The sequence below is a fragment of the Poecilia latipinna genome, unplaced genomic scaffold, assembly GCF_001443285.1.
Source record: "Poecilia latipinna isolate Pla-1442-1.1 unplaced genomic scaffold, P_latipinna-1.0 Scaffold3121, whole genome shotgun sequence".
Classification (NCBI taxonomy): Eukaryota; Metazoa; Chordata; class Actinopteri; order Cyprinodontiformes; family Poeciliidae; genus Poecilia; species Poecilia latipinna.
This window is the reverse complement of record NW_015115737.1, coordinates 1-16478: the sequence shown is the minus strand read 5'-3', so window position 1 is coordinate 16478 and position 16478 is coordinate 1. Positions and strand designations below refer to the sequence as shown.

The window sequence follows — 16478 nt, the reverse complement described above, 5'->3', positions numbered from 1 at the left end:
TTTTGTTAAAACGTTTATTTTAAAATACCAGGAAACAAAGACAAATGAATAACAGCCTGGTTTGACCTTTAACCCCAGCTCTCCTCCACATTCCAAGTCCACCTCCCTGCAGCAAACAGGAAGGGGCGGGACGGACCGCTGTCAGTCTCTTACCTTATTTGGAAATGGGACCATTGCACTCCGGAAGTGAAGGGGGCGCTATTTCCTATATTATCAGCGTTCTCCCGTTTAAATTTTCTTTTGAAATCTGTGATGTAGCTTCATCTGTAGGAAGGAGTTTTACTCTCAGCATGTATTTCACCGTCTCTTTTTTATTTACTTCAGCGCAGCTCACAGCTTTTACCAAATTCCATAGCTTGTACTTCTAAATCTGCTTCTTAGTTGCATCTTTTCGAGCCTGCTACTGCCTCTAGTGGCGTGGGGGTGGTAAGACAACTAATATAATTATGTCACTAAACGAGAATACCACAAAATCTTTATTATTTACTATTAATTTCGCCATTACTGGTAAAGTGAAAGATAAATTATCTTCTAAAATACCATATTTTTCTTCAGGATGTAGAGCTAATTAGGTAATTAGGACATAAACAACACCTTTATACATAATAAATAATATCTATATATCTCCATCACTTATAGGAGGAAGAAAAGAAATAAAACATGAAAAACAACATTATCAACAACAATAAAAATACCATATACAAAATATACATAAGAAATTTAACTGAGCAAAAGTCAATAACGAACAAATTAATTAGGTTCACAGATGAATAACCAGGGTTGTTAAACAAGCAATAATCCACATTTTTGTTTTGTTGGTAGAGTCCTATATATAGGAAAAATATGATTATTTAGTCTTCCACGGTGGAAATTTTTCTTTGACTCTAAAACAATAAAATAAAATTCATTAATAGAATCACAATATCAACAATTTGTGCATCAAGTAAACACTTAGCATGCTACAGGTAAATGTTATCATTTAGTTTGGCTAAGAATAATTATTGCACTGTCAATGAATGACTTCTAATAGATGTTCTATAGTTACCAGAAGAACACAAAAAAGAGGATGGATGCTCTAAACAGTTTAGACAGAGATGTTTTTGGTTTCACCACCATTTACCTACTATTTTTCCAAGTATTCTTAAAAGATTGTCTGTTAGTCTGCAGCTCATGTGACCAAACCAGCCGAGAAGATGAAAAGCTAAAACACTCAACAGTTAAAACTTGAGATGACTTAAAACATAAGTTAAATTTTTAAGTTTTAACATTTTAACTAATTGTTAAAATGTTAAATTACTTAACTAGAGGTAATGTTGGCTAATGTTACCTCTAACTAACTAGAGGTTTTGCACGAGTTGCACTTAACCCCAAGATCACTGGGTCTTCTTAAAAGATAGAGACGTTTCTTAAAAATGTTGTCAGTGTTTTCAGCAAAGTTGAGCTGACTGTCCAGGAATGATCCAAGGTATTTAAAATTTGCCGTAGTTTCAACAGGTTTTCCAACGAGTGAAACTGGAACCACTTTCAGGTTTTGTTTATGTCATTTAATTAGCTCTACTACATTAAGAAAATTAAAAGGTATGGTGTTTTGTGAGGGACTTTATCTTTTGCGGTTCTAGTTATGCGAGAATTAATAATACATAATAAAAACTTTGGTATTCTGATTTAGTAATGTATTTATATTAGTTGTGCTACCACCACCACGCCACTAGAGGCAGTAGCAGGCCCGAAAAGATGCGACTAAGGAGGAGCTGCGCTGAAGTAAATAAGAGAGAAGTTCAAATATATGCTGAGAGAGAAACTCCTTCCTAAAGATAAAGTTAAATCAGAGATTTAAAAAGAAAATTAAAACGGGAGACCGCGGATAATATAGGACATAGCGCCCCCTTCACTTCCGGAGTGCAATGGTCCCATTTCCAAATAAGGTCTGAGACTGCCAGCGGTCCGTCCCGCCCCTTCCTGTTTGCTGCAGCGAGGTCCTTCTCCCACATTCTGTCCAGATTTTATTCTCCATCCTCCTAGAACTAGAACTCATAGATAGTTCATTCCTCATCACTTCTGTTGCTAACTAACCAAGCTCTTGATTTGAAATGCTGGAACTTTATCAGACCGGTCCGGTTGTTGTAACTCCGGTCCGGTTCGGTCCGGTCCGGTTGTTGTAACTCCGGTCCGGTTCGGTCCGGTTGTTGTAACTCCGGTCCAGTTCGGTCCGGTTGTTGTAACTCCGGTCCGGTTCGGTCCGGTTGTTGTAACTCCGGTCCGGGTCTATAGAGGCAGAAGCTCTGGATTTTTTAGGTCCACAGTGGAGGTTCTGCTCTGATCAGAACCAGGCAGAAGAAGCAGCTCAAGTGGGACTTCAGATCTGGTTTCATCCGGACAGTTCGGTTCCTGTCCAGGAAGTAGACTGCTCCGGTTCTGCTGCTCACCAAGAGCCTGAAAGGTCAAAGGTCATTATTGAATTTTAACTCCAGAATTCAGATATTTTCTCTCCAGCATGTTTTCCTCTTCTGAGTGAATTCATCCAGAAATGATCATTAATCTGAGCTCTAATCTGCTTCAGATCATAATCAGATTTAATCCTGTTATTTTCAGACCAGCTGAAGGAAAACTGGAGAATCCAGAGCAGATCTGGATGACGAGTCGGTCACGATTCGCCAAATGTGTGTGTGTGAGTGAGTGTGTGTTGCAGCAGCTTCATCAGAGAGAACACACTCACTCGTTACAAGTTTCCTTCACTACTCAGTTTATTTAGCAGAAACAGATTTCTATACAACATTTACAGTCAGAACCAGAACCTCCTTCTCCTGGACGCCTGACCCAGTGAGGTCATGACCCTAGGACTGGTCGGCGCTGTCGGGTCGGCTGACCTTGGCCAGATCTCTGAAGGACACGGTGGCGGAGCCGCGGCGGGCCGGCTTGGCCTGCAGGAACCACGGAGCAGAAAACCGTTTTAATGTTTTTATGGACGTTTCCAAACCTGCTCTTGGGTTTTCCCCGTTTGGTTTATTAACTCAACTACGGAAAGAAGATCCTGCCAAAACTGTGAATGTGGAAATAAATAAATGGCTTCAAAAAGTAATTCATAAGATGGAAGGGGGTCTCAATCTTAAAATATTATTTTTGGGCAGCTCAGTTAAAGACTTTAATTTCATGGATCCAACAGGATTCTCAAACAAGATGGCTGAGCATCGAGCAAGCAAAGTGCTCAGTACCACTAAAGGTCAGTACCTTTAGATATTCCAGTAAAGGAACTGCCATTGTGGACTAAAACCACACTTGACATTTGGAACAAAGTACAAATTTCTTTCAAGCTACCAAGAGCTTTATGAATACTAACAAGCATTGGACATATTAAATCCTTCACACCCAATTCAAATTTTTTCTAAATGGGCTGAACAGGATCTTACATTTCTTCATCAGTTGATTGACAGGAACAACCTTATGTCATTTGAAGAGTTATGAAGGAATTTTCATCTCCAGAAAAATTATTTCTTTAGATCAGGGGTGTCAAACTCAATTTCACCGAGGGCCACTTCAGCATATTGGCCCCCTCAAAGGGCCACATTGACGGTACAAATCAGGAGTGCCCAGCTGCAGTCCTTCAGACTGCAACTTTTAGATGCATCCCTGCTAAAACACCCCAGGCAAAAGGTTGACTTCCCTCATTCAGTTCTGTAGAGCCTTATAATGAGTAAATGATCCAGGTGTGTTAGAGAAGGAACTAAAGTTGCAGATGGTAGCTCTGGAAAACTAGACTTGGGCAGCCCTAGCATAAAATGTATGAAAATACAATGTTAAAAATAAATTAAACACCTCATATTGTTAAATAACTCTTTGGAGCTTCTGGTTAGGAAGCGCATTCAAAACCTTTGTTTGAAATGGCGCGTTAAATTCAAGTCTCCATTACAGACCAGAGAAAACTAAAGAGAATGCAACGTTGTGTTAATCCATTTGATAATGGAAATATGTGGCGGGAATATAAATGGAAAATTATTGGCAGGGATTTCAGGACCCCTGATGTCGTTGCTAAGATGGATCTTAAATTATCAAGCTTGTGTTGGAGGATCTGAGGCCCAGCAGTCGCCAATCATACACACATTTTGGTCATGCCCCAAACTTCAAAGCTTTTGGGACGAGGTGATCAGGGCTACAAACCAAATCTTTCCAGACACCAAAGGATGTTACAGCTGCATTACTTGGTATTATACCAGCTGGTCTGCAAGGACCAAAGTACATCTGAAATGCATCACAATCAGGTGGATGCAACTGGAACCACCTTCCTACGACTTGTGGGTTCAAAAAGTAAGAGAATTATGTCAAATGGAAAAGATAACCTAGATTTCAAAAAGCTCCTTCTGTCCTGCGCAGAAGCTCTGCTGGTGTTTAGCCGTCCTGCCCAAAGTGAATCCTTGGGTTGTACGGCGATGAGTCTGCAGATGTGATGCTGAGGTCATAAGATGTTTATTTTATGGGAAACTTCATATTGTCAACACTTGTGTTATGTATTACTGATGTATGGCTGCATAACTGCTCTGTAAAAATAAAAGTGTAAGTTCTGAAAACAAAAAGTAATCCATGTGCCAAATATTGCTTTATATTGCTTCCAAAAGAAAAAAATGAAGATCTTTTCCATCTCATTTGATTATACAGTGGTTTACACTAATACTTATCATTTTCAGCAGCATTAATTAAACACCATCACTATTTTCCAGTTTATTTTAAACACTGTTTTAAGAGTTTCCTTATTATAAATGTTTTTCTAAATTTGTCATGTTCTGTATTTATTTAATACTATTTTTTGTTCAGTCACTTGATTTAATTATGCATTGACAGATTTTCACTTCTCCCTTTTTCTCATTGTTTTTGTTTATTATTTTTTTATTTTCTTCATGTTCTCTTTTCTGTTCAGATCATTTAAATTCAAAAGGAAACAGGACAAGAAAAAAATGAAAAATTAATCCAAAAAAATAAAATGGGGAAAAAAATGGAAATAAACAAAGGAGAAAAGATGGAAAACCTGGAGAACATAAATCAACGTATGATCAAATCAAAGTAAATGTAGTAGATATTAAATTAGTACAGAATATGAAAAAATTAATTAAGAAGTAAATTAGTAAAACAAAAATATTTGTCAACCTGTATAAGAAATTAAGTTTAGAAAGTTCTTATTTATGAATATTTAACACATTAATTACATCATCAAATCATTTTGATTTTGGCAGGATCAGCCCTCCATACAGATATAACCCAGCCTGAGGGAGCAGTCACAGCTCAGGAGGCGGGGCCTGTTTCCCTGCTGCTGATTGGCTGTAAATGGCCAGACTCTGCTCTCACCTGAGACTCGTGAGGCTTCCAGCCAATCATGTAGAGGATCTGGAAGGTGGCGGGAACTGACCCGTCCGGGTTTCCGTACATCTCTGAAATGAGACGGACAGGATGAAACGTCCCGCTGGTCCAAGATCAGTCCAGATTAATCCAATCCGGTAGATTACAGGCATGAAGAGATTAAAACCTGGATTACTTCAAACTTTCTGCTTTAAATTCTTATCAGTTTTTGTTTTTGGATCAGAACCTCAGAAAAAGAATCTGGATGACCTTCACTTATCCTCCGATCATGAAGAGCCTCTGCGACATTTTAACCAGTCATTTAAGTCTCATTTTAACAAATTTATAGGATTTACAGAATATTGCCAACATTATAAACATTCAGTCCAGAAATAGCTGGAAGCTAATCCATAAATCCATAAATGATTACTGGAACTAACAGGAAGTTCATAAAGTCCAGTTAAAACCGGGTCCAAACGCTGCAGACGGAGTTCTGATGAAACTAAAACCAGATTTCTGCTGTTCAGCTTCCCGTCATGGCTCCCTGATAATCCAGCTTAGAATCTCAGGTTCCCACCTCATCATCCATCAGAGATCTGATTGGTCCAAAGTGCGTCTCCTCACCTTTATAGACGGCTGCAGCTGCTAGCATGGTGTCGCGGTGCAGCATGGAGCGCCTGTTCCACGCGCAGTTACTCTCCCCCATGCCTGCAGGGGGCGACATGTCTCAGTTTGCTGCCCTGCAGGAAACCTTAATGTTTGGATTTCTGAGCTCTGTACCTTGCAGGTCCGTCATGAGCTCCATGATTCCTGGATAATGAACCTGAACATCATCGACGTCCTGAAAACACAGAGGGGTCAAAGGTCAGACCACTTCACTGTCTGCTGCTTAAGGAAGAAATGTGGCTCAGCTGAGCGGTGGAAACTTTTATTGATCCATACAGAAACTTCCTGGTCTGCACCGAGGTCAACGCTTCAGCAACTACAGAAACCGTCCAGAACCAGAACTAATGCTAGCACTTAGGCTAACATTAGCCTTTTGGATCATTTTAGCATTGCTGCTACACACTGCTGTTTGCATACAACATGCAATATGCTACTACAGGTCAACATGCTAGTGTTAGCCTTCCTGCTAACGTCAGCTTTAGGCTAAAATTAGCAATTTAGCTCATTTTGATATAAATCCAAACTTGGAATGGACTGAGTCAAGATGAGTCCCTCAGAACCTCTAACAACTGCTGGATCGGGCCTAGCAGAACCAGAACCTCACCACGGTGAGCATGTTGAAGCGGGCCCGGCCCAGCAGGTTCCCCAGGTCGGTGACGGCGGTGTAGGGGGAGACGTGGGGCGAGAAGCCGCCCTCCCGCTCCGACTGGGCCAGCTGCAGCGAGCAGCGCAGCTCGTACAGCGTATCCCCACCCGCCATGGCGCCGATGAAGACACCGTCCGGCTTCAGGACTCGATGGATCTGTTGGGAGAACAGCATGAGGGCGGAGCCGACCCAAACAGAACCACACACAGAACCTCTGACCGTACCTCGCTGAGCACCCTGGGAAGGTCGTTGATCCAGTGGAGGCTGAGAGGAAAACGAGAGTCGCTTCAGACAGCAAGACTACAAACTAAAGGGTTAAATCTCATCTAAATATTTAGTTGATTAAATATTTCGGGTAAATCTGACTAAACATTTAGCAAGCTAAATATTTAACTTGCCAAATATATTTAGTTAGATATATATTACCTGAAATATTTTCTAAACTTACTACATATTTAATAAGCTAAATAGTTACCTAAATATTTAGCTTGCTAACTAGATGTTTAGCTTACTAAGCTAAATATTTAGTTAAATATTTAACTCAGAATTAAATACATTTAGTTTAGAATCATGACATTTATAAATATGAATATAGATAAAACACCGTTTAAAGAATGAACACCCATAGTTTTTCCTTTGTGACAGGCTAAATAAATCAAATTATTGCTGTTATTGTTTTACAGTGTAACTTTACAAACAGGATCCTGTACAGAACGGAAGTCCTCCACACCACTAGGGGGAGTCTGGAGTAGATAGTTTTATCTAATATGCTGCAGTTCTGTAATACTGTAAAAACCCGCATGTTTGAAAATGACATGAAGAAAAGCTAGACTAACATGTCTTCCTCTGTTTCTCCTGGACGTTTGGTGTTTAGTGTCTGACTCCCCCTACTGGTCTGGAGGACTTTCTGTTTGCAGCGTTTTTCTGCTGCGTTTGTTTCCTTGTGTTTACGTGTCAATCGTTGTTCTGTTTGCCTCCGTATCGATCTGTTCCCTGATCCATCTCACATGTAAAACCTGATGAGGTCAGACCTGAGCTGAGCGCCCCCTGGTGGAGGAAGCCGGGCTCTGCAGGTAAAGCTGCGTCTCACCTGAAGCTGCTCACCACCAGGTGGAAACTGTTCTCCCTGAACGGCAGGAACTCCTCATCAGCCACAACGCTCCGGGTGGGAATCTCCGACCGCCGGCCCAGCTTCTGAAACACAACACAGAGAACTGGTTCCGCTGGGATGAACCGGTTCCGCTGGGATGAACCGGTTCCGCTGGGATGAACCGGTTCCGCTGGGATGAACCGGTTCCGCTGGGATGTGGGTCAGGACTCACCAGAGCCTGCTGGGAGACGTCAGTCAGAACCAAACGCTGCACCACTTCCTGGAACATCAGAGAGGAAAAACTCAGCCAAAACTGGAAGATTTTCCCAGTTGACAAGATTCCCAGTTCAGGCTGGAGCTGCAGGATGGAGGAGTCTCTTCCTCACCCTCCTCTTCCTCACCTTGCTCAGATGTTCTGCTATGTAACTTTTTCCTCCTCCCATGTCCAGAGCCAGGGGAAACGACCTGAGGAAAGGACAAACGGATCAGAACCTGCCGGACTGGACTTCAGATGGAAACCAGTCAGATTTAACTGGTTTCATGGTTCCTGCTGGACCAGATCCAGAACCAGAACTCACCTGGCGATGTCATAAACCCGATCAGCCACTCGACTGCCAACCTGCACAACACAAAATCCAGATGAGACGGTTCCTCCTGGAGAACCAGAACCGGTCCAGAACCAGACCTGAAGAGTCCAGAACCATCAGGTTCTGGTTCTGATGGTTCCATTACTGAACTCAAGAGGAACGAAAACCTAAAAACATTTTCAATAACAATCCAAACTGAACTCCATCATCAGAACCGGACCGAACCCCAGTTTCACCTCTTCTCTCAGGTAGTCGTACTGGTGTCCGTCCTGCAGAACCGCGGCCCAGTTCTTCTGCCTCCTCTTCATCTCCCTGTTGAACACATTCATGCTGCCTGACCCAGAACCGGGTCCGGCCCCAGAACCGGGTCCGGACAGGGCCCTGCAGGGTCCAGATCTGAGCCTGCAGCAGCAGGAGGCCGCGGGGGTCCGGGACCACGCTGCCGGACCAGAACCGGCTCCCTGCAGGAGCTTCTGAATCCCCCGGCAGCTCATGGTTCCGCTTCCAGCCAGAAGTCCAACATGGCGGCTTCCTGCCCGCAGTGACCTCGGTGACCTCCGACCGCGGCCGGTCGGAAAACCCGGCAGGCGGATCCAAGCGGAGGAAATGGATCAGAGGCTGGGAGCGGAGCCGGAGTCAGATTACTGGGATTAAATTCACAACCTGGAAAAATAAAAACAAATAAAACCTGAAAATATTTCAACTGAAAAACTGGAGTAGAGAAAAAATAATATTTTCTATTTAATCTTTGGACCATTTAGGCTCATTAACATAAAACATGAAGCATCTCCGTGTGAATTTAATAAATAAAAAGACCTGAAATATGATTGAATTCATGATGAGCAATAAACACATGACTGTTTGAACTGCTTTATAGTCCAAAAACAAAATGAATCATCAAGTTTTTGTCACGCAGTTGGTAATAATAACTGGGTCATTTTATCATGTTATGGACATTAAATGCAATTAAAACTATTTTTTACCTTTTAACATATTTACTGGTTAAATTAAAGTTTTATTTAGAAACATAAAAACGTTTATTTTCTGATTATTATAGGAACTAAAGTATAAATGATTTGGATCATAAAACCCGAATCTGAACGTTCACCGAGGAATCCGCGGTTCGCGCTGTTTGTACCTCTCTTCGCGCCGTACTGAGTCAGAGGCCGAAGGAGCAGAGTGCATGCTGGGAAAACACGTGTGAGGCGGCTCAGAGAAGGTAACTTTTAATTTTATTTCCAGCCGCTGGTTCTGGTTCTGGTTCTGGTCGGACCTGCTAAGCCTCTTCTCCGCCGGACTCTGCGCCTTTTCTCTGGGTTTTAAACGAACCGGTCCGGTTCGGTATCAGACTTTAATTGGTCTCATATTTGGACCGAACTTTTCTGATCCATAAGATGTTCCGATAATCGGCTCGGTGGTTTTTAATGTTTCTGCTGTTCATTTCATCATAAACTGGTACAAAGGTTCAGTTCGTCATATTCACCAAGTAAAAACCAGCCGACGGAAAATGATAAACCAATCAGATTTGATAAGATTCGGTTGAATTATTTGTTGTGTGAATTTTCCACCGGTTCGGTTTGAAATATGTTTATGGATATTGAGGATGGAAGGATCTGCAGTAGCAGTCAGTCCTGCACCGAATCAGAAAAAGCCTCTGACTGAAGAAGCTTCTGCTTGACCGCCTCATGACCGTCATGACATGCTAACATGCTAACAGCTCAGTGTCTGCTGAGGAGAGATGATACTCCACAGAAACATACTGATGGCTCCATCAGCTGTTAGCTAGCTCTGCTAATCCGCCTCCTTTGCTTTTGCTGCTCCTCTTTCAGTTTGTCTGGTCGTTTGGTTAGAAGGACGTCAGATTCTGGGATGTGATCCTCTGAACTTTCTCCTTCAGGTTTTATTTGAGCTTTTCAGATGCCAATCAGCTGATCCCAGGTGCAAAAACTACACCTGGTTGCCATGGTTACCCAACATAAAAGCAACAGTAAGATTAGAGCAGCAGGAAAGAAATTTTCTCTGGATGTTTTCCTAACGACTAAACCAGAGGAGAGTCATGAAGCTTAAGGTTCTCCACCTTTACCTGCAGTTCTGCTCCTGTCCTGCAGGTGGCGCTGTGCTCCCCCCCAACATGTCGTCCAGGAAGAAGCAGGCCGACGATGAGCGGTTCTGCCGGGTCCAGAAGGACCCCAGGTTCTGGGAAATGCCAGAGAAAGAACGCAAAGTCAAGATCGACAAACGTTTCCAGTCCATGTTCCACGACCGGCGCTTCCAGACGAAGCAGACGGTGGACAAGAGAGGACGACCCGTCCAGCTGTCCACCGCCGCCGACCTGAGGCGCTTCTACCAGCTGGAGGAGGAGGAGGATGAAGAGGAGGAGGATGAAGAGGAAGAGGAGGAGGAGAATGAAGAGGAGGAGGAGAAGGAGGAGGAGGACGTCCAGAGACAGAAGAAGAAGCATCTTGGACGAGGAAGCAGAGCGGCAGAGAAAGGTCAGAAGAATTTTTCATCCTCTGATTTCACATCTATTTATTTCTATGAGACGTTTTCATAACGAATATCGTCTCCAGGGGAAAAAAATCGTCTCAGTCAAACAAACGTTGGGCTCAATCGGCTCGTTTAAATAAAGTCAGAGATGAACTTTTATTTCCTCTTGTTTAGTTCTTTATGTTCTAAAGAATGACAGCTAAAGCTAACAGAGTTAGCATTCATGTCTTCCTCAGATGAAGAAGAGGTGGAGCATCAGTCAGGAGATGATGATGATGATGATAATGATGATGAAGAGTCTGGTCTGGACTCTGAGGATGACAGCGGACCGGATCTGGCCCGAGGAAAAGGAAACATGGAGACCAGCTCTGATGAAGACGAGGATGATGATGATGTGGACGACATCCTGAGGAAGGAGGAAGAGCAGATCGAACACGACTGGGGGGAGCTGTGCAGAGACGCTCCACGGAGCGAGCAGGTGAGGCGGCGCGGAGCCCTAACGAGGTCCTAACGAGGTCCTAACGAGGCCCTAACGTGTTCTTAACGTGTTCCAGGTTTCTGCTCGGCTCGCTGTCTGTAACATGGACTGGGATCGCCTGAAGGCCAAAGATCTGCTGGCTCTGTTCAGCTCCTTTGTGCCTAAAGGGGGCGCTGTGCTGTCTGTGAAGGTAACTGTGCCTGAGAGACAAGACCCAGGGTTCACATGGCCCTCTGTTGGAAGCCGCCATGTTGGATCAACAATCTGATTTTATTCTACCCACACACAGAACCAAACCAGATTGGCCTGTTTGTCCTGAGTAACAGCAGTGCATTGTGGGTATTGTTGTCCAGATTTTCCCGTCAGAGTTTGGGAAGGAGAGGCGGAAGGTGGAGGAGACGCAGGGACCGCCGGAGCTGAAGGCGTTGCCGGACGATTCAGAGAACGAGACAGAGGAAGACAGGTGACTTGGGGCAGCCCAGCAGCCCTGCTGCTGGGCTGCCCCCTGCTGGACGCTCTGCAGTACGCTCTGCAGCTCATCTGCTGTCAGTGTGGAGGATCTTACTGTTAGCGGGCAGACGTTCTGCTGTTAGCGGGCAGACGTTCTGCTGTTAGCCGACAGACGTTCTGCTGTTAGCGGGCAGACGTTCTGCTGTTAGCGGGCAGACGTTCTGGGTCCAGATGCTGCAGTGGTTCTGTTGCTCCTCTCAGGGTCTACAGAGAGAAGCTGCGGGATTATCAGTTCAAGCGTCTCAAGTATTTCTACGGCGTGGTGGAATGCGACTCTGTGGAGACGGCGGTGAAGATCTACGAGGAATGCGACGGCTTCGAATACGAGAGTAGCTGCTCGGTTCTGGATCTCCGGTACGATGACGAATTCAAACGTCCCGACCCGGGTTTCGTTTATTAAACTAGAGTTTCTAAGCTTCTTTCACTCAACAGTTTTGTTCCTGACGACGTGACATTCGACGAGGAGCCCAGAGACGTGGCGACGGACGTCAACCTGACGGCGTACACGCCCAAGCTGTTCACCTCGTCTGCTGCCGCCTCCTCCAAGGTCAGAACCGCACCGGCTCTGAGCTGACGGGACCAGAAAACCCGTTTCATAGTGGAACTGAGCAGACTCTCTGAAGTCAGTTCATGAACTAAAGCTCCAGACCAGAGCAGCTGGTTCTGGTCCGGTCCGGTTCCTGAGAATGAATCAGAAAACACATGAATATACTGCTGAAGTTCATCCATTTAGTTTGCTTTACATCTCATTACTATCAATGGTTTAAATCGCAAATTTAAAGTTTAGTGTGGAATAAATTCTGATTATTAATCTAATAAATACTAATGAGCTGATCAATAGTCTGATCATGCTTGGATCTTTTCTGGACCAATCAGGTGCAGCTGACGTGGGACGAGACGGACCACGAGCGCGTGACGGCTCTGAACAGGAAGTTCAACAAAGAGGAGCTGCTGGACCTGGACTTTAAGGCCTACCTGGCCTCCTCCAGTGAGGAAGACGAAGATGAAGAGCAGGAGGAGACAGGAGGAGGTGAGGATCGAGAAAAGTTTTCTGGTGCTTTAAGGAGACGAAGTTGTGGTGAGCGGTTTATTTCAAACAGAAGAGCCGATTGGAGAGGAGCTGGAGGAGAAACCTGAGGAGAAACAGAGGAAGAGGAGCGAGGAGCAGATCAGTAAATACAGAGAGCTGCTGAAGAGCATCCAGAGCAAAGACAAGAGGCAGCAGGAGGACATGGAGATGGAGATCAGCTGGGTTCCAGGTACCAGGAGGAGCCGCCTGCAGCCTCTCGGCCCGACGGCAGAGCGGCTCATTGTCCTCCTCCTCAGGTCTGAAGGAAACGACGGAGCGGCTGGTGAAGAAGAAGCTGGAGGCCAAGGACCAGCCGACGCCCTGGGAGGAGTTTCTGCAGAAGAAGAAGGAGAAGAAGAAGCAGAGGAAAAATGAAAGAAAGCAGGTAAGTGGCGCCTCCTCCTGCCAGAGCTCTGAACTGCAGGCCGTAATGATTCTAACGTGACGTTTTCTCCATCAGGGAGCCGAAGAAGAGCTCAGTGATGATGAGCTTCCTCCTGATGTCGACCTCAGCGACCCGTTCTTCTCAGACGAGCTCGGAGCATCAGGTGACGTCCCCGCATGACGCTCGGTTACCACGGTGACAGGAGTGGAGCGGCTGTTCTGGCCGTCGGTGTTGAAAACATTCGGTCACGGCGCTGACGTCTGCTCCATGTGGCTCGTCAGAGTGACGGAGTTCATCCTCCAAGGAGAGGAAACCCGAGACTCGAGCCCTTCTGCCAACAGCAGCTCTGTAGTTTGAGTAAAAAGATCCGCAGAGATTTTATTACAGTCTCATGATTCTGACTTAGGGTTAGAATCACAATCTGCCACCTTGTTCTACTGTAAACTTTAGACAAACATGGACAAAACGTCCAGATATTTAAAGCTGCATGTTGAATCAAACTTACTGCAGTTTGTTTTAGTTCTGAAATTCGGTTAAAATCATTTGTGCTCGTCTTTAATGACGTGACCCCTGACTGATTCATGTTTCAGACATGAAGAAGAAACAGAAGAAGAAGAAACAGAAGGAAGAGCAGATTACGGCCGAGGAGGAAGAGGAGCGGCAGAAACAGAAGGTGCAGAATGATTCCCAGCCGGATCGTCCTCCGACTCCCAGAGTCTCATCTGTCTGCTTGCTTCCAGGCCCAGATGGCTCTGCTGATGGAGGATGACGATGATGAAGCCAAACACAAACACTTCAACTACGACAAGATCGTAGAGCAGCAGAACCTGAGCAGGAGGAAGAGGAAGAAGCTGCTGAGGAAGGGCGAAGCGCCGCTGGAGGTCGACAGCTTCCAGGTGAGACCTTCATCCTCAGGCAGGCTTTACCTGCGATTCCCACACCGGCCTGATGGGGGCAGCGTTGCTTCTACACCCGGACAGGCCGGCCACTGCTAACTAAGAGCTAGCTTTGCTAACAGTCAAATCATAACCATTAGTTCTGCTAATGCTAAGGCGCTAATTTCAAACACTTTAACTTGTTCCTGTTTCTGGTTTTAGATAAAGTTATTACAGGAAAAGAGAGAGAGGAAACAGTCTTCACTCACTTCAAAATAAGAGCATGGATATTAACGTCTAACCACTAGAAGAATTTCTATAACCAAAACTAAAAAACAGACATTGTACTTTATTTGTTTATGAAACTTTTAAAATTAGCTGTTTAGAAATTATCTGGAAAAATTAATTTAGGGAAAGCTAAGTGCACTAAATATTTTCAAAGTTAGCAAAAATGCTAAAGTGTTACGCTAAAACTTAGCTTTACCATTAGCACAGTGGCAGAAGTTTTCCCATCTTTATAGATCCATTTATCTCACAAATCTGACTCCATTGTTCATTTTACTGAACCATCTATTAAATACTCGTTTATTATTTGTAACATTAGTTTTATAAAGATATAATTAAATATTTAAATTGTAACAGTTTTAATTGGCTTGTATTTTACACAGTACTTGTTAATTTAGCTCTTTTTGTTTTGTGTTCTTTAATAACACAGTTATTATTTAAATATGTATTTTATTAAATTTGTATTTGTTAAAAATTACAATAAAAACCTTTTAGACTCACCTAAACTACTAAAATTCAACATTGAAATATTAGAAATGAGTGGCAGTTTCAGCCCTCCATAGGTCAGTCGATGGCAGGTTCAGCCCTCCGTAGGTCAGTCAGTGGCAGGTTCAGCCCTCCGTAGGCCAGTCCATGATGCGATCTCTGTCTCCAGGTGGACGTCTCCGACCCGCGCTTCCAGGCTGTCTTCACCTCCCACCTGTTCAACCTGGACCCGTCCCACCCCGGCTTCAGGAACACCAGAGCCACGCGGAGCATCCTGGAGGAGAAGCAGCGCCGCCGCGCCGCCGAGCCTGGCAGACAGGAGGGGGCGGAGCCTGGCCGTAGACAGGAAGCAGCCGGAACCGAGCGGGATTCGGACTCGAAGAAGGCGATGGATCCGAGTCTGTCGCTGCTCGTTAAATCCATTAAGAGCAAAACGGAGCGATTCCAGGCCCGGAAAAAACGGAGAGTGACCTAATTCCTCCTGAAAGTGGACCCATTTCCTGGTTCTGATCTGGACAGCAGACGGAATCTGAGCCATTTTGAATGTTTTATTATTAAATCTTTCATCTCAAACTGAATCATTATTTCCTATTAAAAAAATGAAACATCTTAAGATCCAGTTAAAGTTCTGACAGTCATTGAACTCATTTGGGTTCAACAGGAAGCAGTGTCACAATAAAAGCCTCCAAAGAGAAGCTTTTATTGTGGTAATCATTAAATATTACCACAGCAGCAGGAGTGCCCTGATTGGTTGGATTTAACCACTGGAGTTCTGCTGGGACGGGTTCTGACCAGAACCACAACCGTTTGGGTCGGCCCAGCTGAACATGAGGAACGTTCTGGAGCTTGTGTCAAATTCGAGGCTCAGGGGCCAAATCTGGCCCACCAAAGCTTTTCATGAGGCCCTCTGAGGAAACAAACAGAACCTTAAGATCACAGCTGTTATTTGATCAAATCTGTTTTTATCTTTATTACATCATCAGGAGGAAACGGTCAACATTGTTTCATAAGAAATGAACGCAGAAACTGTTAATATTTTATCCGTTTGTCATCAGCTGGTTTTAACACATTCTGCCTGAACCGGCCCTTTAAGGGGATCTGCATGAAAATATGGAGAAATCAGCCTGGAGGGACCTGGTCCTCCTCGGTGAAGCGGTGCAACGAGGCAGACTTTAAAGGTCGCACAGAAGCCGAAATCAGTTTTCAGGAATTGGGCCGATTAAACTGGAATCACTGGAAACGTTCCGGGTCGAACCTGTCGGATCCGTCTGAACCGGGTCGCTACGGCCCGGGGAACTCGAACACGGCGGCAGCTCCCATCCCGGTCCCGATGCACATGGAGACGACTCCGAACGCCCTGAGAGAGAGAGAGAGCGGAACCGGGTCAGAACCCGGCCCGGTTCTGCTGCAGTGGCTGAACTAGACCCACCTCCTGCCTCGGCGCCGCAGCTCGTTCAGCAGCGTCACAACCTGCCGGGCGCCGGTGCAGCCCAGAGGGTGACCCAGCGCGATGGCGCCCCCTAAAGGATTCACCTTCTCTGGAGGAAGAGCGAGACGCTGAACGCAGAACACGGCCTGGAGAGAGAGAG

At 44.8% G+C, this 16478-nt stretch overlaps 2 protein-coding genes across 3 annotated transcripts; one reads left to right on the top strand and one right to left on the bottom strand.

The window, feature by feature from the left end:
* Nucleotides 1-2726: 2726 nt before the first annotated feature.
* Nucleotides 2727-9032, bottom strand: ndufaf5 (NADH:ubiquinone oxidoreductase complex assembly factor 5). The gene is made up of 11 exons (XM_015022867.1): nucleotides 8551-9032; nucleotides 8306-8346; nucleotides 8129-8192; nucleotides 7960-8007; nucleotides 7728-7831; nucleotides 6862-6901; nucleotides 6596-6793; nucleotides 6106-6166; nucleotides 5950-6033; nucleotides 5335-5417; nucleotides 2727-2921 (listed from the first exon to the last, which is right to left on the bottom strand). The coding sequence occupies exons 1-11, from the start codon at nucleotides 8806-8808 to the stop codon at nucleotides 2835-2837; spliced, it is 1068 nt and encodes a 355-aa protein (XP_014878353.1). The 5' UTR covers nucleotides 8809-9032; the 3' UTR covers nucleotides 2727-2834.
* A 365-nt stretch (nucleotides 9033-9397) lies between these two features.
* On the top strand, nucleotides 9398-15502 carry esf1 (ESF1, nucleolar pre-rRNA processing protein, homolog (S. cerevisiae)). 2 transcript variants are annotated; one of them, XM_015022864.1, is made up of 14 exons: nucleotides 9398-9533; nucleotides 10423-10806; nucleotides 11038-11279; nucleotides 11356-11469; nucleotides 11633-11742; nucleotides 11991-12143; nucleotides 12222-12336; nucleotides 12666-12819; nucleotides 12890-13048; nucleotides 13116-13243; nucleotides 13319-13406; nucleotides 13834-13916; nucleotides 13984-14139; nucleotides 15059-15502. In XM_015022864.1, exons 2-14 carry the CDS (start codon nucleotides 10446-10448, stop codon nucleotides 15362-15364), a joined length of 2169 nt encoding a protein of 722 aa, XP_014878350.1. In that variant the 5' UTR covers nucleotides 9398-9533; nucleotides 10423-10445; the 3' UTR covers nucleotides 15365-15502. The 2 variants fall into 2 exon arrangements, with proteins under 2 accessions (XP_014878350.1, XP_014878351.1); XM_015022865.1 differs by lacking the exon at nucleotides 9398-9533 and adding an exon at nucleotides 9554-9777.
* Nucleotides 15503-16478: the final 976 nt, after the last annotated feature.